The sequence below is a fragment of the Molothrus ater genome, chromosome 10 (assembly GCF_012460135.2).
Source record: "Molothrus ater isolate BHLD 08-10-18 breed brown headed cowbird chromosome 10, BPBGC_Mater_1.1, whole genome shotgun sequence".
In the NCBI taxonomy this organism is placed as follows: Eukaryota; Metazoa; Chordata; class Aves; order Passeriformes; family Icteridae; genus Molothrus; species Molothrus ater.
This window is the reverse complement of record NC_050487.2, coordinates 4,925,805-4,948,981: the sequence shown is the minus strand read 5'-3', so window position 1 is coordinate 4,948,981 and position 23,177 is coordinate 4,925,805. Positions and strand designations below refer to the sequence as shown.

Sequence of the window (23,177 nt, the reverse complement as noted above, 5' to 3'; positions counted from 1 at the left end):
TGTCTGCCTTAGGAGGAATTGTTTTGTAGTCTTCAGGACTTTATGTAGAAGAAAACCAGAGGAAACTGGCTCGTCTTGTTGTGTGAGGTGGATTTTTATTTCGAAACACTGTGGAGTTCTCAGGGTCTGAAAGCAGGACTTGCTGTAATGCAGGCATATGGTGTCTCTGTCAGAAATATCCCTTGCCATTCCCATGGAAAATATTCCCAGCCATCCAGACTACAAGCCTTTGGGAAAAATAATCTGTGGTTTTCACATAGTTGAATGTGTCAGATTCCACTTACACCAGGCAGGATTCAGCACTAAAGGGAATGGAGTAGGAAGGAGTTAGCTGAGGGGACTTGGTTGAGGTGACTCCAGCGATGGCAGCAGGACCCTGAGGTGTCAGGGTGAGAGCAGTGGGGAGGTACAGAGTGAGGGGGAGTTGGGGAGGAGGAAGGGAATTGCTGCTTTTTGGGGAGAGACATCCAGAGCACCACAACCATATTAGAGGTGTCTGTGAACTCTCTTAGCACCATCATCTGTAGCTTTTTAGAGCTGGTTCATCTGGAGACCCTTTTTTGGGCCTGTGCTTAGACCTGAAGAAAGTTTTGTTAGTCTTAGATAGTGACTGTACAGGTGTGAGAGCACCACCTGATCCTGTCCCTTTTTCCAGTGACCACCCTGTGGTGCTGACCATGCAGGTGGTGTGGAGTTAGTGATGAGTTTCTCAGTAGGAGGTCTCTGCTTGATTTAGTGACTTTCATTGAAGTTTTCCATGAAGTCAGAGTGTGGTGTTTGCCCCATGTTGAAATGCTCCGTTGTTCTGCTTTCACAGGATCCTGGGATGTGAAGGCTGGTACATCCCTGTTTTGCAGGTACAAATCTAAGGTTTAGAGAATAAGGTAGAAAATACTCCTTATTATTAGATAGATGGCTTACTTTACTAATTAAGGATTGGATCTAATCTGTTTCAGAACACGATGTTATTTGGCACTTTGTGCATTCCTGGTGTATCTTTTAGACCTTGATTGTGAGTTCCCAGCAGTTCAGCCTCACAGGTTCTACCCTCTGATTCTGAGGACCAGAATCAATAGCTGCCTGTGAAAACTTGGCTTAAGCAGTTTTCCTGGCATTGCATGCTGTTCTTTTGCAGCATTCATGGCAGCAGGAAGGTGCTTAAGCAGTGAGGACAACCCTTTCTGTCCCTGCAGGGTTTTTTTTGGAGACTACGTGCCTTTCAGCTGTGAAATTGGTCTTGTGGATAGCCCTCCTGTCACATGGCTCTGGATCTTTTTAGGAGTCTGGTCTGGATGTTAACTGAGACTTTAGTCCCATGGGGGGAAAATACCACCACATTATTGTGTAACTAAGGGCTATCAGAATGCATGTATACAGGGGGCTAAATTAGAATTGCAGGGGAATTTTAAAGTCAGAAGTCCTACAATGTTTACATTGAGTTTCCAAATTTAGTGTTCTCTGGCCTAGTTTCTTCTGAGCAATCACTGAATGCTGTCTGTTGTTAGTTTTATATTTGCACTCACTCAATTACAGAGTTAAATTAATTTCACTTATGTGACTTGTACTTATGTGTTCTAGAATTTCATTAAAAGCCATTGTGCAGTTTACTAAAGCGAGTTGTCTGGCTGCAAGATGCACCATCGATGCAAAATCTATTACAGCAGAGGGTTGTTTGTTTGGTTTGTAAATTGAGGTGGTGACTCACAGGGTGGTTGAGGTTGGCAGGGACCTCTGGAGGTCATCTGGTCCCACCCCTTGCCCAAACGGGGCCACCCAGAGCTGCTTGTCCAGCACCACATCCAGGAGCTTTTGAATGTCTCAGAGGATGGAGACTTCCCAACCTCTGTGGGCAGCCTGTGCCAGTGCTCAGTCACCCTCTCTGTATGAGTTTTTCTTGCTGCTCAGGCAGACCCTCCTGTGTTTAAGTTTGTGCCTGGTTTTTGGATCTTCTCACTGGGCACTGGTGGGAAGAACCTGCTTCCATCCTTTCTGCACACACCTTTGTATATTTATATACATTGATGAGATCCCCCCAAGCCAGCTCTTCTCTGGGCTGAATAGCTCCAGCTTTCTCAGTGTCTTCTCATGGTAGAGGTGTTCCTTTAATTCCCTTTGTGGTCCTTCACTGAACCCACTCTTGTTGCTCTGTGGCTCTTCTCTTGGGAAGCCCAGTGCTCCAGGTGTGCTCTCACCAGGGCTGAGCAGAGTCCTGGGAAATTAGAGGCCAAATTCAATGTTGTATGTTAGAAATGGAGTCAAAGCATCATCCTGTTGCAGCAGATGATAATTGTCTTCATTTTATACTGTGAAACATCTTTGTTGATGTCACTGTTTTGGGGAGTTGGCCACAGACAGGAGTTCCCATCAAAAGTGCTTTATGGTACTTGCACAGCATCTATAGTGGCTGGAAATCCTCTTGTTCCTTTGTTGCCTGATTGTTATGAAAGGGAGCTGAAAGTGTGTATTCTTTGTGATTCTTGAAAAGCTTCAGGGCCTTGTTAAAATCCCTCTCAGCCTGCCTTGGACAGAATCACAGCCTGAAGCACCACCAGCCAGCCAGTGCTGTGCTCTCAGTGAGGGCTGTTAGCAGCACCCAAGATCATTTTCCATGGGAGTTGGGGAACTCACAGGTACTGGAAAAAATGCAGCAAAGAGCCTCTAAGGTTGCAGGAGGATGAAGGAGATGTCCCCCAAGGAGCAGATGTTTGAGTACTCCAAGGTATAGAAGCAGGTGTGTGTGTGGTACAAGAGTTACAGTTCAGGCTCAGGTTCTCTTGTATATGTGTTCTGAAATCTTCATTTCACAGCTTTTAAGTGCTTGGCTTTGAAGAACAGAAGCTTTTTGCAGGCTGTACTTTTTCAGTGTTCCACATGCCTGTCTTTGCAGGAGTACAAAATCCCACTTCATGGCACCAGTAGAAAGGGAAGATTTACATAGGTGCACACCTGGATGGAAAGTGTACTTCTAATCCTGGCAGACACCACACACTGAAACAAAACTGAACTGCTGAAAATGTTCTGATATATCCAGTGAAGTGCAGGTGCTGTTTTTAGGATAATAATTCTGTTACCTTGCTCTGTAAAGTCCTTTAGCTCACTGACAGACTGTGATGGGTGTGCAGTACGGTGGGTTTGGGATTGTGGGTGAGTTGTACCCAGCCTGCTCTGGAGCTGTGTGGCTGGGGACAGGCAGATCTTTGGGGCTGTGCAGCAGCAGCAGGTTGAGACAAGTTCCCTACAGCAGCATGTGTTCATTCTAGAGCCTCCCATTGTGCCTGGGTGTCTGTCTGTCTGATTTACCTGTGTTCCTTCTGGAGCCTCCCATTGTGCCTGCCTGATTTACCTGTGTTCATTCTGGAGCCTCCTATTGTGCCTGGGTGTCTGTCTGTCTGATTTACCTGTGTTCCTTCTGGAGCCTCCCACTGTGCCTGGGTGTCTGTCTGTCTGATTTGACCCAGTGACATGGTTCATGTCCATATTGGGGCTTCTGAGAATGAGCTGCAGTTGGGGCTCCTCTGTCCCCTTCCATTCTGTTACCTCCCCTTTAGCTTGCACACTTCCAATAACAGTGACATTTCTTTGGGGATGTGTGAAATTGTATAATCCACTGCAATATTGGTAAAGCTTGCAAACCTGCAGAAGAACAAGCTTCTAGAAGCTTGAAATAGCCAGTGGAAGGCCTTCCTCCTAGAGGAGGCAGCCTCTGGCCTGGATTAGGATTGCTTTGAACCATATTCTGTGATGCCACTAAGGCAGAAGTCTGAAATAAATTTCAGGCCTTGTGTGTGTTGATCTGCTCAGCATTGCTGAGGTGGGTGGTTGATTTCTGAATCCTGCTTTACCACATCAGCTGATGTGTTGGGATTTACAGTGCTGAGGGCTCTGTCTGAATCCTGCCTGGAGAAGGCTCTTTCCTTCTGGAAATCCGTGTTCAGGGGGGACTGCAGGGGTGGAGTGCAGCTGGGCTGCCTGGTGCAGCTCTGTCTGTGCTCAGGCCTGGGAGGAAACAGCCATTTCAGCTCCCCAGAGGCCAAGGTCTGTCTAGTGATAAATGTTTGTGGCTCTTGTAACATTTGTGTGTCAGGGACTTGGAAGAAACCTGACCTCTGAAGGCTGTCCTGGTGGTGATGAGGGGAAAAATTCCCGAAGCTGCATTCCTCACTGCAGTGAGGAGGACTTTACACCTGCATTCTGTTTGGCAGCATCCTATTTATCACTGCTGATTGTTTGGTCTCTTTCTCCCTCCAGTGCACAGACAGAATGGAAACGAAAGAGAGGAAATGGAGGCACAGCTCCCTGCATGCATGAGAAAAGCCAGCAAGAAAGGCTCAGGATACTGAGAGGAAGGCAGGGACCGAAACTGCTCCTAAACACCACCCGCGAAGAGGGAAATAAAGGAGATAGGGATCATGTTCACAGGCACAGAAAATCCCAGGGTGGTGTTTTCCTGAGAGTGGGAGCTGTGGAGGCAGCTGTACTGTACACCCTGGCTATTTTAAAGCTTGAAGCCTTGTGTTTTTCTCCTCCCCTTCTGCTATTCACAGTTGTGTTTGGATACTGGAAAAGCTGAATTAATGAGACAAATTCCAAATGTGTTGATTCACGGTTGTGCTGAGCTTTAGTGAAATGACTTGATGACTAATTCCTACCTGAAACTCTCCAGACTGGAATATCGTGGAGGCTCCTACTTTCCTTGCAGTGGAGTCAGATTTACTCCTCTGTACTTTAGTGTGCAGGATTGAATCCTACTAGAGGTCTCAGCCATGAGAGCAGGGAGTACAGGCTGAAGTGCATTTAATGAGTTGTGCCTGTTGAATTGAGCTCTTTTCCCTTTTTCCCCCAGAATGGCAGCAGCACCAGCAGCTCCCATGTCGGGATGAATGCTAACACTCTCTGCAAATGCCTTGTGATGGCACAAAGGGCTCGATGGCAGAGGCTTCAAAGGCATTATTCCTCTTCCATCGCTGCCTTTGTCCTTCTTTCAAGCGGATAACTCACATATTTGCACTGACTGCTCCAGAGAGCTGGGAGCAGAAGCAACAGCATGAAACTAATGTGATGCTTTAGAATTTCCCTGCCACTTACTGGGTGTTGAATAGCTGTAATTAAATTAACCAGAATATTGATTTCAGCACGCTGCTTGGGAAAGAGCAGAGCACAAGCATGGGAGCTGCAGCTTGGAAAGCTAGAGCAGGCTGATAAACTAATGATGGTTATCCTCTCCAATCTGGTTGGGCCTTTATGAAATAAGTTGATGGCCTTGCAGAGTAATTCCTAATAAAAGAAAAAAATACTAAGCTCTGTAGGTTTAGAGATGGCCACAAGAGTGAACAGACCTGGCTTGGTTTGTTCAGAGCTTGGTTTTGTGTTAAACAATCTGTATCACTCTGATCAAAGTGTTCAGAGCATCTCAAAAAGATGTGGACAGTCCATCATCCCTTCAGCAATCCCTTTGGGCACAGAACCAGCAGTACAGACTTCAAAGCTGAGGGATCTGAAGTGGTTTTTTTGGTGCTTTAAAAACTTTTATTCCATTTTCAGTCTCATATAAAATATAAAACAATACAAATGTTACAATTCACACCATTACAATCAAAACCCAACTATTTCTTAATTACAATACACTATAAACATTTCTTAACCTATCAACTTTTACCACACTATCCTACAAATAATTTAAAATCAATCATCTAAAATTACCTCTCCTAAATCCTACTAAAATATCTTTCTTTAAAATATCTAATCTTTTTTACAAAACCACCTTTTAAAACTTATTTCTAATTCTGTTTCTCTCTCAACAATATTTATCCTATTCCATAACATTTCTAAATCAACATTTCTTCATCTCAAAATTTACATACAAATACACACTATATGAACCTTCAATCAAATTTAAAATATTTTATATAAATCCATTTCCCACATGATGCACTGAGGGAGGGGGTGTGTCTATTCTTCGTAATTAATATTAAATTTATTTGTGCTCTGTCAGGTACTCATTACTTGAATAGCCTTGGCACTGGCCCAGACACTGTTCTGGAGGTGACTTAGGGTCTTGTCTACAGGGATAACTAAATCAACATGTGGGTGCATGGCTGTAACTAAATGAAATAAAAATACAATGGCACAATTTCTCTGGGTAGGTGACACTGAAACACCACAAACACATGTTACTCACGAGCCCAAATGGCACCTGGCATACCTGTGAGCTGGTGTTTTAGCTGGGAAGGTGACAGCAGCTCCCTTCCAAAGCTTTGGGGAACTACTGAGCATTTGATCAGAGATTTTAGTTTGAGAGCAATGCTCTGGCAGCTGCAGTTCATGAGAAGGGAACCTTTTTTCTATTTTCAGTGTTTGCTTTCATTCTAATTCAAAAGGAGCATCAAACTTCGTATTGCAGTAATTATGAGATTTGCCATAGCTGCTAAGTTAATTTTTTATTTCATAAGTACACTTAAGAATAAAGTTCTTTTATATTGTTCCATAGTTAGATTTATTTTTTGTATTACTGAGTTTCCTTTCAGTTGCTTCCAACCCTGTACCTGTGCCATTCCTCTTCTCACTTGTCCCATTTCTCCTTGCCCTGTGTGTAAATCCTTGCCACTAATTTTCCTCTGCCTCCAAGTATCCATTTCGTTCATCTCTGCTGCATTTTTTCTTTGGAATTGGTGCTTCAGGTAACTCATGTGCACCATCCTGCCTACTAACAGCAACTGTGGCTGCTGTTCTGGTGAGTTTTCTAGGTTTTCTTTTTTTTCTTGCAGTGGCCAAATTTCATTTAGAAAGGTGTTGTCAGGAGCAGAGTTCACTTGTGGTTTGTTCTGAGGTGAGATAAACAGTTTTGGTTTAGGTTTCTCCCCATCTCCCCATTAAGAAGGGTCATTTAACTATTTCTACAGACATTTTTATATCCTACCTAGCAGAAAAGTGGAGATTTTTTTTTTCTGTAGGTGAAGGAGAGAAGAACGAGCAGGTGGTTGAAATGTAGTTGTTGCTGTTCAGAGACAAATAAATGGTAAGCAGGTGGGTCATAGGAACAATAAATATCTTCTATTTAGTATGGGTGGAGTTAAATATTGATTACTTCAGCAGGTGGCATCTCCTAGGGGAGCTTCTTCCTGTGGAAGTGAAGTCCTCCCTCTGACTTTGCAAAAGGCCTTTCAGTGGAAAAAATCCCATTTGCCCCGGGTGTTGAATTTGCAAATTGTATTTAACAGTATCAATGAGGTGAATTGGGGGTGAACTGCCTGTGAAGATTTCACAAGGACTTAATGAGAGCTCTCAGCGAAGAGTTTTTCTCCCATTTGCTGGATGTTGGGAGCTTCCTGCTAAGATTTCCTGCCGGGGAGTCTTGGTTGGTTTTCAAGGATGCATTAATTGCCTTGAAGTTATGTTGGGTATTTCCTCAAATTGAATGCCTTGCACGTTGTATTCCCCCTCCAGCTCATGAGAAGTTAACTCTGCCCAGGTAACCAATAACCACAGCCCATGTTCCCTCTGCTGCTGCTCCTTGGAGTTGGGTGAGCTTGCAGAGGTGTGAGTATTGCTGGGTTTGTGCTGCTGCTTTATCTCTTGGCTTGACACTGATCACCATCCTTGGACAGTCCCTGGTGCCTGTGTTAGGAGACTGAAAAGCTGCTTCTTCATCATCTCCACGCTGCTGAAGCTTTAACTTGTTTTTGCCCTCTTTTATTTTTCATCAGTCATCTTTTCCACAGACTCCCAACGTGTAAGGTGTTTAAAAAACAAGTATTTCAGCCCAAAATCCTGCCCAGCAGCTCTAACTGACAGACTGTAGCTTTGTGGAAAGCTTAAGTAAAAATGCAGGTGGAAGGCTGTGGTCAGTTACTTGTTTTATTAAAACAAAATTCACTTTATTATTGTATACACTGGATATGCACAAATATTATGTAAGTAGTTTTTTGTGTGTCAGTATTTTCAGAGGCTTAGTATTGCATTCCCAGTAGTTTGCTGTTTTCTAAACTAAATCGATCCATGTGGATCAGTTTGCATTTTTTTCCTTGTATCTTTGAACTCCCAGCTGTAGTTTTAGCCCTGGGCAAAGCTGATTGTTGAATTATAAGCACATTCAAACTAATAAGGCTTGTTCTGGGAACGTGTTCTTTCTGCCCTGTAAAAAAAAAAGGAAGCTTCAGTAGTCAAGAGCTGATTTTTAATTCTGCAGTCACATTTCCTTCTGTTTGGGCTGTATTTTCCAGTGGACATTTGCAGAACATGCTGCAAAACCAGCAAAGTTTAGCATTTAAAGTCAGTGTTTCAGACTTAGGGCGGTGCACTTGAAATGAAAGGAAAATTGAGGTAAAAAGAAGCTGTCTTTTTCAGCAAGCTAAGTTATCCAGTGCTGGGAGAATCCAGTGTGTTTGTGGGGTGAGATAAGCAGGCTTGGGAGGGAGTGGTGTTGGAGGGGTGTTGAACCTTGGGGTCTGTCCTCTCTCACATGAGTGTTCATCCTGGCGTGGAAACTTCTGCTGTGGCCAGAGGACTGACCCACATGAGCAGCTCAGGAGCAGAGGCCTCATTCTCTGGAGTGCATAATAGAACAAATAAAATATTTATATAGAGATCATAACTCACTGAACTGTGTAAATCTTGCCTTTAATTGGTTTCAGTGGCTGTGAGTCAGGATCAGGAGTGGCTCTGCTCTGGGTGGGCTGTGGTGGTTTGATGTCACACTGCAGAGATTTCTCAGCTGCTGATGAAGAAACTCTTTTAAATTACAGACTAGAGCATTAAGAAAACAACCCCCAACTTCAGTCATTTCTCTGCTGGGGAGCCACTGGACAGATAATTGTGAGCTATTGTTACCAGACTGCTGTTAATGAAATGCTGCTTTTTGCAAAGCAGCAAATATAATGGGAAACTCTTGCATTGCACACTCATTTTGTATCTCCCCATTTAAGAGAAATCTGCCAGAATTATGTTACGGAGATTTCAAGTGATTTAGTAACAAAGTGGAAACTCAGGTAAGAGACTTTTAAACACTGCTGTCATCTTTAAGAAGAATATGTTAATACTGGTGCATGTTGCAGGATATATTTTCTTCATAAAAATAAACCCCACTTTTCCCATGATGGCAGAGGCAAGTTTCTTTTGTATATTGTGCTTAAAATGAAAAAAAAAAAAAAGAATCGAAGCTAGACTGCATTTGCAGAAGGACATTTGAAAAGAAGTATTTTGTTAGGCTGCTAGGCTGACATGATTCAATTTTGTCACGAGCACAAGGGCTGCCCAGCATCCTTGGCATCTAGGAATGAAAGTTGGCCTCCCCCCTTCCTTTCTGAGCTTCTTCAGATGCTTTGTTATGTTAAACAGTGCAAAGAATGACAGACTTTCTCTGTGCTGCTGCTTAAATTTACCTTTTTGTTTGCCTTCAACTTTAATTTATTCTTTCTAGTCTGTGCCCAAGGTACAAAGATGGGGAAGTTAATAATGAGATTTAGAGGTTGCCTGGGTAAAAGGTTGGTGGTTTTGCCTCGAAATCCAGCAGAGCATTGCTCTGAACTGATTTCATGTGTGTTGGTGTAGGTTAGTCAAGTCCAAGTAAGGAGAAACCAGATCCTTCTGTGCTGTGCCTTGTCTGCATATGGACTTGTTTAGGGAGCTTTGCCAAAGCAAAGCTGCAGCCCAGCTTTTCAAACTGGTCAGAATTGATCACCAATATTCTGCTTAAACCAACAGAAGCTGCTTTTCCTCCTCTGTGTTTTGTGATTTTTCTTTGTAGGGCTCTCTACCCCTTTCTTTATGTTTTGCCACTTTGCCTAGAAAATTATTGAGGACCTGCCAATTTCCTGTAGCTGTTTGTGTTGCATCTGTGTTTTCCTCCTAGAGCCACCTGTTTTCTCCTTTTATTATTCCTTTTAGGATATAAAACATTAATCCATCTTGGATTTACCCTACATAGTGCAAAGGAAGAATTGAGCACCTTCAGAGGAACCCAGCATCTTGCAGAATGACATTTTCTCATTTCTCATTTCCCTCCCCTCACCCACCAGTAAGGAGGCTTAGGTTTAGTAGTTTACTGAGCATTCTTGAAATCTGAAACAACTGAGAAACTAGAACTTGTTTCTCTTTTCCTCTGCAGCCTGCTACCTCAGCTGCTGCATGTTATGCTGCTGCTGAGTTTGGAAGAGATTTACACTAAAAAACTGAAACATTGGGGTTGCTGCTTTAGGCTGTGTATTGGCAGTGATCTGCTTCATTTGATACCATTTTTCTAAGCTACCCAAGTCCAAAGCATGCTTTGGAAAAACCTTACAGCATCTGATGAAGTCACAGGACTGTTTTAGTGTAAGCTCCATCTAAGTGCTGCTGCAGTTTCACCCTCAGTGTGGGATGCTCCTGGGCATCCTCACTAATCCAGGGAGTTCAACTCACTGAGGAGTGTTCCCCCACTTGTTTTCTCTCCCTGCATAGTACCAGCTTGACTCCTTGCACTTGGCTTGCTGAAGGCTTAAATAAGGAATGTTGCCAGGCTTGTGTAAGTTTGCAAGTCTGAAGGAAAAGGGGGAAATGCAGAATTAAAGCAGTTCTGAGTTCAGCTGTCCCGGTGAGACTCAGATCCCACACCTCAGCTCTGGCTCTCGCTGGTGTTCTCTGCAGTGCCCTGTGTGATTCCTGACCTGGCTGTACCTTCCCAGTGCCTTCCCCAAGGGCTGGTGCAGCTCCCAGGATCAGCCCTGGGCTCCCCTGTGGCTGCAGAACACACTTGCCTGCCTGGCTGCCTGCCTGCAGCACAGGCTGGGGCTTTTTCTCACTGGCAGGTTCAGCTGCAAAGTTCTGTGTGTTTTGCTGGCCTGATAGAGATAAATTATACAGACAGAGTGCTTGGGGAATTCAGGATTGAGGCGGGGAGGTAGTGAGGGGATGAAAAATTAGAAATGGAAGGATGGTCTGGAAGCAGATCTGTCCTGTGGTGGATTGGAGCTGGGGAGGTGGGAGCTTGCTTGTCTGGGGAGGACCCTGGTTCTTAGCTGTGCATGGGAAAAGGAATTTTGTCTGATTCACTGATTGGAAGAGATGTGCTAGAGGGGAAATGTTTTAATCATTGATAAGCTTAAAAGGGGAAATGACTCTGCTGTATTGAAACTAACATTTCCCAAGGGTGTATCCATCTGTTTCCAGGCTTGGGGAAAACATTGACCCAGATTCCTAGGAGAAAAACTATCTAGTGAGAAGAGATTGGAAGATACTGCCTGTGAGTTTAGTCACAGAACTATGGAAAGGTTTGGGTGGGAAAGGACCTTAAAGCCCATCCAATCCCACACCCTGCCATGGGCAGGGGACACCATTGCACTAACCCAGGCTGCTCCAAGCCTCATCCAGCCTGGCCTTGGGACACTTCCAGGGATGGGACGGCCACAGCTTCTCTGGGTAACCTATGCCAGGGCCCCACCACCCTCTAAGGGAACAATTCCTTCCCAATATCCCATCCCTCTGGCAGTGGGGAGCTATTCCCCCTTGTCCTGGCACTCCAGCCCCTTTTAAAAGGTCCCACTCCAACCTTTTTGAGGAACTTCCTGAAGTTTGTGACCACAAACACTGGAAGCACGGAGGGTCTGCTGGTAAAGTGTCATTGTGTCCTTGGGTTTGAGTCCTTCCCTAGGCAGTTTCTTTAGCTCCCTGATGGGACCAGGACTCTGAGCCAGACAATCTTCTGCCTTTTCGTAGAAATTCAGAGCTGTAGTACAAAACCTCTGGAATTATTTTTCTATGCCAGTCTTGAAGCATAATACTTTGAATACAGCACAGCATTGATGCTCATCAAGCTCTTACATTTTGCTTGTGAAATTCATATAATTAGTGTCTCCTATTAGTGTGGAGCTTTTTCTGGCAGTACAGGCACAAAACATTGATGTCCTATAAAATGGAATTACTCAGTGTTGTACCACTATTAAAGCTTAGAGATTTGATTTTCTGTTGGGTAACTTGGTTTTGTACACCTTTGGATGATATTGCACATTAAGATACTTCTGGCAGCTTCAGTTACGATTGCATTTTATATTATTCTTAGGAAACTGGGTTTTTGCAATAGGCAATTTTATTGCTGTGTACCCGTTTGATTACAATGACCAGATCCTCTACAAAGTTTCTATTAAATCAAGGATTATCATCCTGAAATTTTGAATTGTTTCTGTGAACCTCTGGTTGCTGGGACCATTTGTCAACAAGAGAAGCTTTTCCTTATTCCAGAGGCAGCTTCCTTGTTCCAATTGCATTGTTTCACATTGTTTCCCTAATTTTAAAAATTATTTGTACTTAATGGCATTCATTTGAATGAAAATTCTACCTTTAAACCTTCCCATCTTGGTTGGATCTAATGCCAAGTGTCTGATAGTTGTGAGCTCTTCTCCACACTCCTGTGTTTGCCTACTCTGAGTTGGGTTTCATGTGTAAACATGTAGACATGTAAGAATGATCCAGGCTGGGATTTTTGAAGTTTGCTGTTGCTTTTATGTGTTTTCAAAATTCTATTTTGTTTCTGGGGCTGTGTGGGCTTCTCCCTCCTCCCTCTTTTGCTGGTGGATACGTTTTTGCATTTCCCATTTATTTTTAAGTGGAAATAGGGACTGTGTGTACAAGAACTGTCTCAGGCTGTTTACATTAAACAATTCGAGCAGCACCTGCAGCTTTTTCTGCTCAACATCTCATTGAGATCATTTCTCCCTGGGATTACTCCATTATCTTGATTCCTTTCGTGCATCCAGTCTTTGGGGTTCTTCCCCTTACCACCCCCAGTACCTCTGATTAAACTGTGGCAGGGGTTTTAAATCCAAACCATTCTGTGATTCTGTAATCTAATTTCCTTGAAGCTAATCCCATACTGCCTAGGTGTCTCAGGCTCAAGAAATGAGCTATTCCAGAAGGAATTACCTGTGATTAACCAACTGATAATCCAGAACTGTTTGGTTTGAGTGAGCGCAGTTGTAAATAAAACGAGCTGTGATTCCCAGAAGCAGAACAGGGGATGTTCAGGAGAGCCTGTAATGACTCTCCTGGATGTTTGTGTGAAAAGTTGTGTTTCCTTCCATTACATTCCAGTTTTTACCTGTTCCTTAGGCTGTGGCACCTCTCTGAAGTGATTGCTCTGTAAGGTTTTGGAGCACTGTGAGAGCTGCTGGCTGTGAGCCTTGGTCTCCAAACCTGCCTTGGAATTTATGGGCTGGAGGAAGTGTTTGCTTAAACATGCAGATATAAGTGGAGCTGCTGGTCCTGAAAGTTGCTTGTTCCAATGTGTTCGGTCCTGTTCTTCCTTGTCTTACTCTTCTCTTTCTTCTTACAGGTCTGGATGCAGAGTTGTCTTATGTGAGGAATGATGTGGTTAATCACTATGCCTTGTCCTTCAATCTCCTGATACCCAGCGAGACCAACAATCTCCACTTCACCTGGCATGCCAAATCCAAGGTGAGCAGGCATGACTTCTGCTCTGGGTACTGGAGACATGAGCTCTTCTGCTTGGTGAATACTCACTGCTATCATTTAATGGCCTTTTTCTTTGAAAAGATTAGCATATGCAAGGTGCAAAATACTTATTTATATGACTGCAGGCAATAAGTTAAGATGGCATACGTCCAAGCTGCTCCTTATTTTAGAAAGTTGAAACGCTTATTTCAAAGTATTTTATACTTCTTGCTCCTGGCGAGGTCCATGTATGCATACAAGCCACTGTCTGTGGAATCTCTTCCCTTGGTGCATTGGACACACAGGAGGGCAGCCATGATCTGAAGCCTCTGGCAATCATATGTAGAGCAATTGTTGTAGAGATTTCTAGAAACATATGCTTGGAGACAAGGAGAGTCTATAAAAGCAGCATCCAGTGTGTTGTTACTGAGCCCTGATTAAATGGAAAGGCTTTTTATGTCACTTAATCACTGTGCCTGGAGCATGCAGCAGCAGCTGTCAGAGAGATTGCGTATGCTCTTACATTCTGAAACATTTCCAGTTACTTAACAATTTATTTTCATATATGAAATGATCTGTTTAGTCTCTGCCAGATGTTCATTCTGTTCTTTTAAACCTGAGTGATGGTTCTTCTTCTGCCCTTAAGTAGGAAAGGCTGCAGCAGGAGCAGTAGTATTAAACAAGTCCACCAGTGCAGGTCCTGAAGCTTCCTCCTGCTATTGTTCTTCCCTTTGAGGTGTAACTTTTTAAGTGGAGTGACTTTTGGCCTGCAGTGGAGTTGGGTTGAGTGCCAGCCAGCTCTGATGCCATATTCCACATGCACAGTGGCAGTTCAGTCACTTTGTCATTTGAGAGGAGTTCCTTTGTCACAGCTTCAGCCCAGGCTCCCTGCATTGCTGGCCCTGCCCTGTGTTTCCTTGGGCTTGGCTGGGAATTCTGAGGAGGAATTTTGGAGCTTCCCATTCCTGGGGTTCCATCCCTCAGCATCCTCCTCTCTAACCTGGTGTAGTGCAACTTGGAGGAGCTCAGAAACAGGGTTGTGTCTCTTCCCTTGGCATCTTGATTAAAAAATAAATTGATAACAGAAATGAACCATATTATGTTTTTAGAAAAGGGGAAAAACTAACTATTGGCACAAAGTCAAACAAATTGATTCAGCTGAGAGTGGAGGGGTAGGATGAATTTCCAAGAGGAGCTTATGACTTAGAGTAGGTCCTGTACTTTTTTTTTGAATGAATGTTTGCAGAGTCAGCTTCTTAAGTGGAAACAAAATCTTGACTATAGTTGAATAAACTATTTCTAAGCAGTTTTGTTTGTTAAACTGACTGTGGGAGGGGGAATTTTTTGAATTCTAGCAGCTTTAACAAACTGACTTTTGAACGAGTTTAAAAGTATAATTGAGTGAAATTTGTGGAGTATTTTTTTAATACAAGCACTCTGAATTCTACCCCAGATTTTAAGGAATGATTTCAAGAGTAGCTTCTGTTTTGGCTTTCTTCATTTGAACTGTCACAAAAGTCTTGATACTAAAATGTCACTAAGAAACTTGGAATATGGATGCCTAAAATTACCAGCACTCCTTGAAAAAAATATATGGGTTTTTATTTTCAAGAAGAATTATGAAGAGGGGTGTTGCATTTCTTTATACTCCAGAACAGATTTTTGATGTGTTTTCTCTCTCCCATCTGTTGTTACAGGTTGAGTATAAACTGGGATTTCAGGTCCATGATCCCATGGCTATGGCTCTGCCCCAGGCCAACATTTCTCTTCAAGGAGAAGTTCCTCGCACCCTCTCAGGTAAACTCCCCACCCCCATCCAGCTGATGGATGAATAATGGTCATTTAGCCACAAATGCAGTTTTAGTGATCTGTGAACACTTAATAAAACTGACAACAATTAATTTAAAATCCATGTCCTTTAATGCTCTAGTAGCTGAAGTGATGAGGCGTGAAGACTGAAATAGCATTTCTTAGTATAGAGTTCTTTATAATGTGATAATTTATGATGTTTGTAATGTGCTTCATAAACATAATCTCAAAAGGCCCTTATTTAAATGTCATCTCAGAGTCTGAGAGTGCCCCACTCCCCTGTAACCCCTGTTTTGTGTTCACAGTGTTCCGTGTCGAACTCTCCTGCACCGGCAGACTCGACTCTGACGTCACAATACTGATGCAGCTCAACTTAACAATAAATTCCTCCAAAAACATCACAGTTTTAAATTTCAAACGAAGGAAAATGTGCTACAAGAGTAAGAGATTAAGTTTCAGATATTTTAAAGTTTTTACTGTTTAAGTATGATAGGAAAAGGGAGTGGGATGGTGTATGATCCAGGACAGGAATAAAACAGTAAATTTTGGGGAGGATTGGAAGAAACCAGGTGAAATCCTGCCTTTCAGAGAGGAATGAGGACTTTTGTTCATTCATCAAGTTCTGCTTTAACCAACTTTCCCCAAGAGTTCCACTACACTGACTGAGCTTTTAATGGATATGTAACAAAAAACATTTTCTCTCTGTTTGGAAAGAAGAAATCAGTTCCCTCAAAGCTGCCACATTCTGAGAATTCAAACTGTTCTAAAAATTACCAAGAAAATCTACTTAGTTTATCAGTTGTGATAAAATTAGCTGTGTAGTGAGTGTAGGAGGTGTTAGTCTGTTAGATGTGAAGTACAAAATGATCTTGGGAAATAATCCAGATTTTGGAAATCCTTAATTGACTCTTCTGTGTTACCACTTGGGAATTTGCAAGCATAATTTATTCTTAGATTGTTCCTATTTACTGTTGTTGCTTTCTAGAATTTTCCTAGGATTTTCTAGTATTTTCATAGGCATCAGGAGAAGATTATTTTGGAGAATTCCAAGAGCTGTACCCTCCTTAAAAATGCCTGTGGTATTCCACTCCTAGGCAATATTTGGGGATGGCCACCTCTCTTTGCATGCTCTTTCTGCCTCTGTTCAGCTTACCTGGAGCCTTTGAGGACAGTAGCTGTCTTTCCAAAGAGGGGTTTATCACTTTTCTTGAGTATAAATACCAAAGGATGAGCTTGGGGAAGGTGTGGATGGAAGAGTCAACCATGCCTTGTAGCACATAATGTTGGGATACTCATGTTCCTTTCTTCAGGAAGACCATTCTTAATTCAAAGTGTGTTTCTCCTTCTAGTAAAATTAGTCTGGCTGATAATGTTGAAGTTTTTACCTTTATTTCATGATTTCCTGGGTATTTTTTCAAATACTCCAAGTGGGGGAAGTCAGCCCTGCTGAGCCATTCACAGCTTACTGAGCTGTGGATGTGTGATGGAGCTTTCCAGAAGCGCCACACTGGGGATGAGACAGAGCCACTGCCTGAACCATCAGAAGTGCTCCTTACAGAGACTTCTGCAGCTTCCTAAAACCAAAAAAAGTCTTTCTTTGGTGTGTATTGATGTGTGTAGAGCATATGGGGCTTTCTGATTGAATTTAATGCATAAGTTAGGAATATGCAGGAACTTGCTAGTGGTTTTGCTCAGGGCATTCCTGATAGCTCCTCCTCAAGTTCAAAAAAGGGATAAAAAAAGAAAAACTCTTTGATTTTTAATTCCCTTTGATTACTTTTTCCTAAGCTGCACTGGCTCAACAAGGAGTGGGAAGGGGCTGTGCTGTGTTGGACACAACTGAGAGCAGGAAGGGGGGTGTGCAAGCGGGACTGTGCCTGTGCAGCTTCAGAAATCCATGGGATTCCCTCAGCTGCCTGCAGATCCTCTGGGAGGGTTCATCTGGAGGCATCTCCTGCATTGCCCAGGTTTGCCCTGCCCCTCTTGGTACCCAGACTCAGAGTAAGCTCAATGAAGATTTGCCCACTTTCTAAAGGACTGCTACCACACATGAGCTGTTGTCCTCCTGCCTTCACTTGCATATTTATGAGTATTTAAATGGACATCACCTTTTCCATCCTTCTGTTTTAACTCTTTGACTCCTGACTGGCATCAGCTGAGAAGGCACAGTGCTTGTGGTTGCATCTCTGACCCCTTCCTAGGGTGAGCCACATTAGACTGGAGCCAGGATTTCCTCCAAAAGATCAGGGTAGTCTTCACTGAACATCCCAGCAATGCTTTTCTCTGCTGTAGGAACTGATTCTGTGAGGTCTTTGTTTAGTGCCTTAGCAAACACATTCTCTGTACCTCTTCTTTCTGCTGCTTTGGACCTTGGACAAGCTGTAGGGTTTTACAAGGATTCAGTGGGTTCAAGTTTTGCCTCCCTGAACATGTGTTTCAGTGTGATTTTAATTCTACCTGGTTAGGTGTTTAAATGGAAATGTAGGGATTAGTGTAGTCCTTGAATCAGCTCTTCCCTTTGGAAAAGCAGATCTGTTTTTCCATACCTGAGCCAATGTGAAGGGCTGCGATAATAAATGTGCTCCAAACTTCATGGTTTTCTCTCATCTCTTTAGAGCTTGAACCAGAAGTCAAATCTCCAACAGCTGATAAAAACAGCAGCAAGGCTATCTGTAAGTAATCCTGAATGTACAACTTGGGGTTTAAAAACTGAAAAACTTTTTATGTGCTTTGATTCCACAGCTTTCCCTATGAAAACAATCCCCAGGTAGTCTGTACTATACCCAGTATTGCAGTGGGTTTCTGGTAATTAATTGTTTTAACTGGTGAAGAGGAAAAAACCCTATTCCAAGTCTTGTAACAACTTTTGTATCACATCTTAGGGGCTCTGGTTTCTGTACATGGCTCTGATCTATTTTCTTGACCTTGGGACCTGTCTGGTTTGCTGTTTCAATTTATCACTATTGAAGGAAAAGAATGAGGTAGTTTCCTCCTCCTCTTCTAGCTGGAAATATCATTGGCTGACTGTGGCTCCATAATACCCAAAATGGGAGTGTTTTCTCCAAAATCCTGTTGGAAAGCAGTGGGAAAGAGTGCACAGTGCTCTCTTTACCTCCCACTGTCTCTTCCAGGGTAGTTGTTCTCCAGGATACCTTACAGAACATTTGGGATGGCTGAGGCTCCTGCCTCTCCTTGCCCCCAGCCCCTCTGCTTGCGTTGCCATAACAAACAAATGTTGTTTCTTTGGGGCTTTTTGTTGGTTTTTCTCCTTTTTTGAGAGGGATTCAGTAACTTTTCCACATCTGTTGCAGTTGATCCTGTAAACGCAGCTCCCACCACTTCGACCCGGGTGTTCTATATCAGCGTGGGTGTGTGCTGTGCTGTGATATTCCTGGTGGCAATCATCCTGGCTGTCTTGCACCTCCATAGCATGAAAAGGATAGAGTTGGATGACAGGTATGTGTTCTAGCTTTCCCAGGGCGGTTTTGGGACATATTTACTCAGATTAGTGGGAGTTCAGTCTCAAAATGAGCACTGTGTGGTGGTTTGCAATTTGTGCTCTCAGTGCCAAGCTGTAGCAGATGCTGCCTGTGTGGGGCTGTGGTGAGAGCTGTGCTGCAGAAAGGCAGCAGTTGCAAGTTGCAGGTGCTCTGCTCTTTATAAGGTGGAAGGGTTGTTCAGGTGTTGCCAGAATATTTGTGTGTAGTGGGAAGATTCAGACAGAATAAGGTCTGCAGGGATTGTCAGGAAAAACTGACTTGGGCTCACTGGGAAGGCAGGCTGGGAGAGCTGGGGTGTTCATACTGGAGAAGAGAAGGTTCCAGGGAGACCTTAGAGCCCCTTTCAGTGCCTAAAGGGGCTCCTGCATAAGGGCTTGGAATGCCAAGAGAAGGGGGAATGGTTTTCCACTGCCAGAGAGTTTTTACCTTTATTTTACCTTAGGTAAAATAGGGATATTAGGAAGAAATAGGTGAAAATCCCAATACTGGGGATATTAGGAAATATCCCAATATTAGGGATATTGGGAAGGAATCCTTCCCTGTGAGGGAGGTGAGGCCCTGGCACAGGGTGCCCAGAGCAGCTGTGGCTGCCCCTGCATCCCTGGAAATGCCCAAGGCCAGGCTGGACAGGCCTTGGAGCAACCTGGGACAGTGGAGGTGTCCCTGCCTGTGGCAGGGGTGGAACTGGATGGGCTTTAAGGTCCCTTCCCACCCAAACCATTCCATGCTTTTACATGATTGGATGAAAACATTTGGGTTTTACTGACACCTGCAGGAGACTGAATTTCAGTTTTCCCTACTTTGATTGATTTTCCAGTGTTCAGTTCAGCCTTAGGGTACAGTCTCTGAGCTTTACAACTGCTTGGTTATAAAACTGGCAGTGTTGGGCTCTCTCAAATATATTTCCAATCAGGAAAAAACGTAGCACATGCATGGAAAATGGAGTTGTAACATGAGTCCAAGGGCATTGGAGTGGGGATTAAACACCAAGGAGAAGGGAGGCTGGAAAAGCAGGTGGACTGAGGCTGTGTGAACAGCCTTCATCAGATGCAACTGTTAGGAGCAGGCAGTGTGAAACTGGATCCTTTGGAAAACAGCCTGTGGGTGGTCACCCCTGTGAAAGGATATCTTGAACTAAAGGATGTCTTGAACTGCTTCTGTGCTGCCTGCAGCCTCATGGAGTAGCTTTATCTTTTCATCCTCCTCCTTATCCATTCATCTGTTCCTTTCAGTTTCCTCCCTGCCCTTCCCTCCCCTGGTGTCCCCAGCCCATGTGGCTTTGGCACTGCCACTGCATTGAGCAGTTGTGGTTTCTCAATTGTAACCAAATGAATTTGTCAGCTTTCCTCAATTCCTTTGTGCCTGCTTGTCTGAGGGAGGGGTTTTAATCAGCTGAAGGTGTTAAAGGATGTGCAGCTTGCTTTAATTCAGAAAGGAAGAACATTCCATTAATAGTGTGGGATAGTGAGGTGTTGAGGTGTCCAGCCCAGCAGTATGATCAGATGTCCTCCCCTCTACTCCATTGCACTGGATTTCTGTGGAGATACAAGGTCAAAATCCTAAAAAACCAACTGACTTTCTGTGGAGATAAAGCTAAAAATCCATCTAGTGTTTGTCCTTTGTGGTTTGCAGGTGTTAATAATTTGCTCTGAATCACTGTATAAATTCTGATAAATTCAGGGCACTTTCCCTGTCTGTGGAAAGAGTTTGGAATGAGATGATCTTTGAAGTCTCTTCCAAACTAGACCATTGTGAGATTTTATGAAGTTTGTGCAGCTCCTGGGGTTTAGCTCTTCAAGCACCATGTGATGATTTATTTTTTGAGCCTGAAGATGCCTGGCCTGGATGGACTCAGGGAGTGCCAGAGCAAAGGTGTAACAGAAGCAAAATGTGCCTGAAACTCAGGAGGTGTGGGGCTTGTTTTGAAGCAAGAATTTCTGATTTGATTGTGAATAATAATCTCAGACTGTTTCTGTGAAAGGTTCCTAAATGGAATATGACAATGTCATTAGGGTTAATGACCTCCCAGGAGCAACAGAGCCTGGAAAAACCCACTGGTGCTCTTAATTTCAACCCCCAGAACTAAATAAAACTGAGCAGGGTTGTTAACTGGAAGCTCAAGCCGAGTTTACAGGCTGCACGTGGATTATTTAGGAACATTGTATTGGAAGTCCACAGCAAATCTGCAAACCTCAGAGCAAAGGCACTGGAAAAGTGCCAAGGAAAGCTGGCATGGCTTAACAGCAGAATAATGGGAGTCATTAAAGCAAGAAGGCATCGTTCAAATAGCTGACAGAATATGCAAGTGAGGAAGCTCAGGAAGTGAGTTAAACCTAAAAACCAGAATGAGTTTAGTTACTCACTGGTTAAAGCCAACCCAAAAGGCAGTTTTTCAATCTTGCAGCAGGCATTAAAAGAATAATTCCTTCCTCACACTTGCCTCCAGCCAAAGGAATCCGCAGGGCTAGTGGGTGATCAGGTTACAAAAGGAGTTTCCAGCCAGAGCAAGAAAAGGAAATGCGAGTTGTGCCTTGGTGTTTGATGTGGTGGCCATGCCAAGACTCTCCTTCCTGGGGAGCTGCAGAGTGGATCATACTGAGGCAGCTCGGGGGTGCAATAGTGGGAACAGTTCAAATAAGCAGTAATAAGTTGCCAGCACCAAAGAATATTCATTCAAAAACTCTGAAGGAAGTTAAAGGGGAGGAGCTGGACCAACATCAGTGGTTTTTAGGCTCGTGCTAAATGCTGTGCTGGAACCCTGCACCTGGAAGTGGGAATAACTGTAAAAAAAAAGTTCCAGGGATAGATTGAGGCCAGCTATAAATGAGTAAGTTTGTATTGTGAGATTCCAGTAGATTCTGTTCCAAACTAAAAATTCAGTGGGTTCATCCATGGCTGTGCTATAATGGGGAAGAGTGGACTTGGATTTCTGGTTTTTCAAGGAAGCCTGGCTTCAAAGGTAGCAGTGGGCCTGAAGGGCATCACCAGCCATGCCTGACAGTCCTACAGGGGTGGCTGGCCCTGCTTGGCCAGTGCTCAGCAGCAGCTCAAGAAACCTTAAATGTTGATTATTTGGCAAAGCAGAGGTTGTATCCCAAACCAGTTTCCTCTTTGTCCTCCCAATACAGTCAGCAGTGGAAAACCCACTTGAAGCTGGATCAAAGTGGGAGATGTTTGTGTGTGTTTGGAGGGGAAGAACTACAAAAAAGCTTCTGGCCCTGCCATCAGACCTGCTAACAGGAGTTTTGGTCTATTACAGCTGCCACAGCTGTCTTTTTAGGGTTTTGACTATGAAAATAAGACAGAAGTGAGCCTGCTGTGGTTTAGGCTGTGGTTTACCTGTTTCATAAGTACTCTGTGGGCCCCTGGGTCCTTCTGCTCAAAGAAAGCATCTCAAAAAGCACATTTTAGGTGGTGCTGGAAGGAGCAAGAGGTACCCTTAGGGAGGGGAGTGACAAAGTAGGGCAGGCTGTGAAATAGAGCCCTTGTCGGAGTGGGACGCCAGTGCCATGAGAGAAATGTGTGCAAATCTTTCCTGGGATGTAATAGTTGTTCTTGGTATGACAGGGTGGTTCTGGCAAGGAATGTTTTGTCACTTTGATTATTCCAAAGTGGGGAGAACTACCAGAAGACAGAGCAAGTTCTGGGAAGCAAATAGGAGGAAGCTGTTCATGCTTAGTCCCAAGATTTTTGAGTCGCCTGAAATACATTCTCATATGTGAGCGACTTTAAAAGAGCAGAGTTTTTGAAGTCTTGCCTGGAAACTCTCGTGGTTTTGACCTCAACAGGTTAATTTGGAATGTGTTGGAGTGGCAAGCAGTGATGTTGATGTGCATTTTTGTTTCCCCACAGCATCAGTGACAGCAGCAGCTCTCAGGGGCTGTCGCAGCCCTCCACACAGACGACGCAGTACCTACGGGCTGACACACCCAACAATGCCACACCAGTAACCAGTAAGTGTTAATCTAAGCACAGAGCCTCCTGCCATGCTGCTTTGGTGGCAAATGCAGGAGAAGAATGTGAATAATTCTCTGGTTCTGTCACCTTGCTTCTTGAATTCACACGTGTGTGTTTTATGCAGCCATGCCATAGTCAGGAGTGAGTTTGGGAGGATGTGAGTGGTCATGTGAGCATGAGGCTGTGTTTGTGCCTTGGGTTGTTCTCCCTGCACTCAGTGCAGTCAGCCAGACTTCACCAGTAGCTGTGAAGTATCTGTTTTAACACTGGGAAGAGCCTACCTCATGCAGGCCAAGCAGAGGAGAGAGAGCAGGATGTGTCCACCCAGCCCTGGGATCAGTTCCTAAAGCAGGTGATGCCATGTGCATGAATCCTGATGGTTGTGTTATTCCTGTCATCTCCTGTTGCTTACAGCTTTGCTTGAAATGATATAAAATAGCTGAAGAGAGCAGTGAGAGGAAAGGAAGAGTGGCAGCAGTTTAGATACTGTCC

At 43.8% G+C, this 23,177-nt stretch overlaps 1 protein-coding gene across 2 annotated transcripts in view; it reads left to right on the top strand.

Annotated features, from left to right (window-relative positions):
* The window catches only part of RYK (receptor like tyrosine kinase), a 53,613-nt gene that overhangs the window by 3,151 nt on the left and 27,285 nt on the right, over positions 1 to 23,177 (top strand). The window contains exons 2-7 of one of the 2 annotated variants that reach the window (XM_054515941.1): positions 13,301 to 13,422; positions 15,117 to 15,216; positions 15,534 to 15,668; positions 17,844 to 17,900; positions 18,540 to 18,684; positions 22,581 to 22,682. In XM_054515941.1, the coding sequence (XP_054371916.1) occupies positions 13,301 to 13,422; positions 15,117 to 15,216; positions 15,534 to 15,668; positions 17,844 to 17,900; positions 18,540 to 18,684; positions 22,581 to 22,682 (661 nt within the window). The remainder of the gene's footprint in view (positions 1 to 13,300; positions 13,423 to 15,116; positions 15,217 to 15,533; positions 15,669 to 17,843; positions 17,901 to 18,539; positions 18,685 to 22,580; positions 22,683 to 23,177) is intronic. The other variant, XM_036389119.2, reaches the window with a different exon arrangement.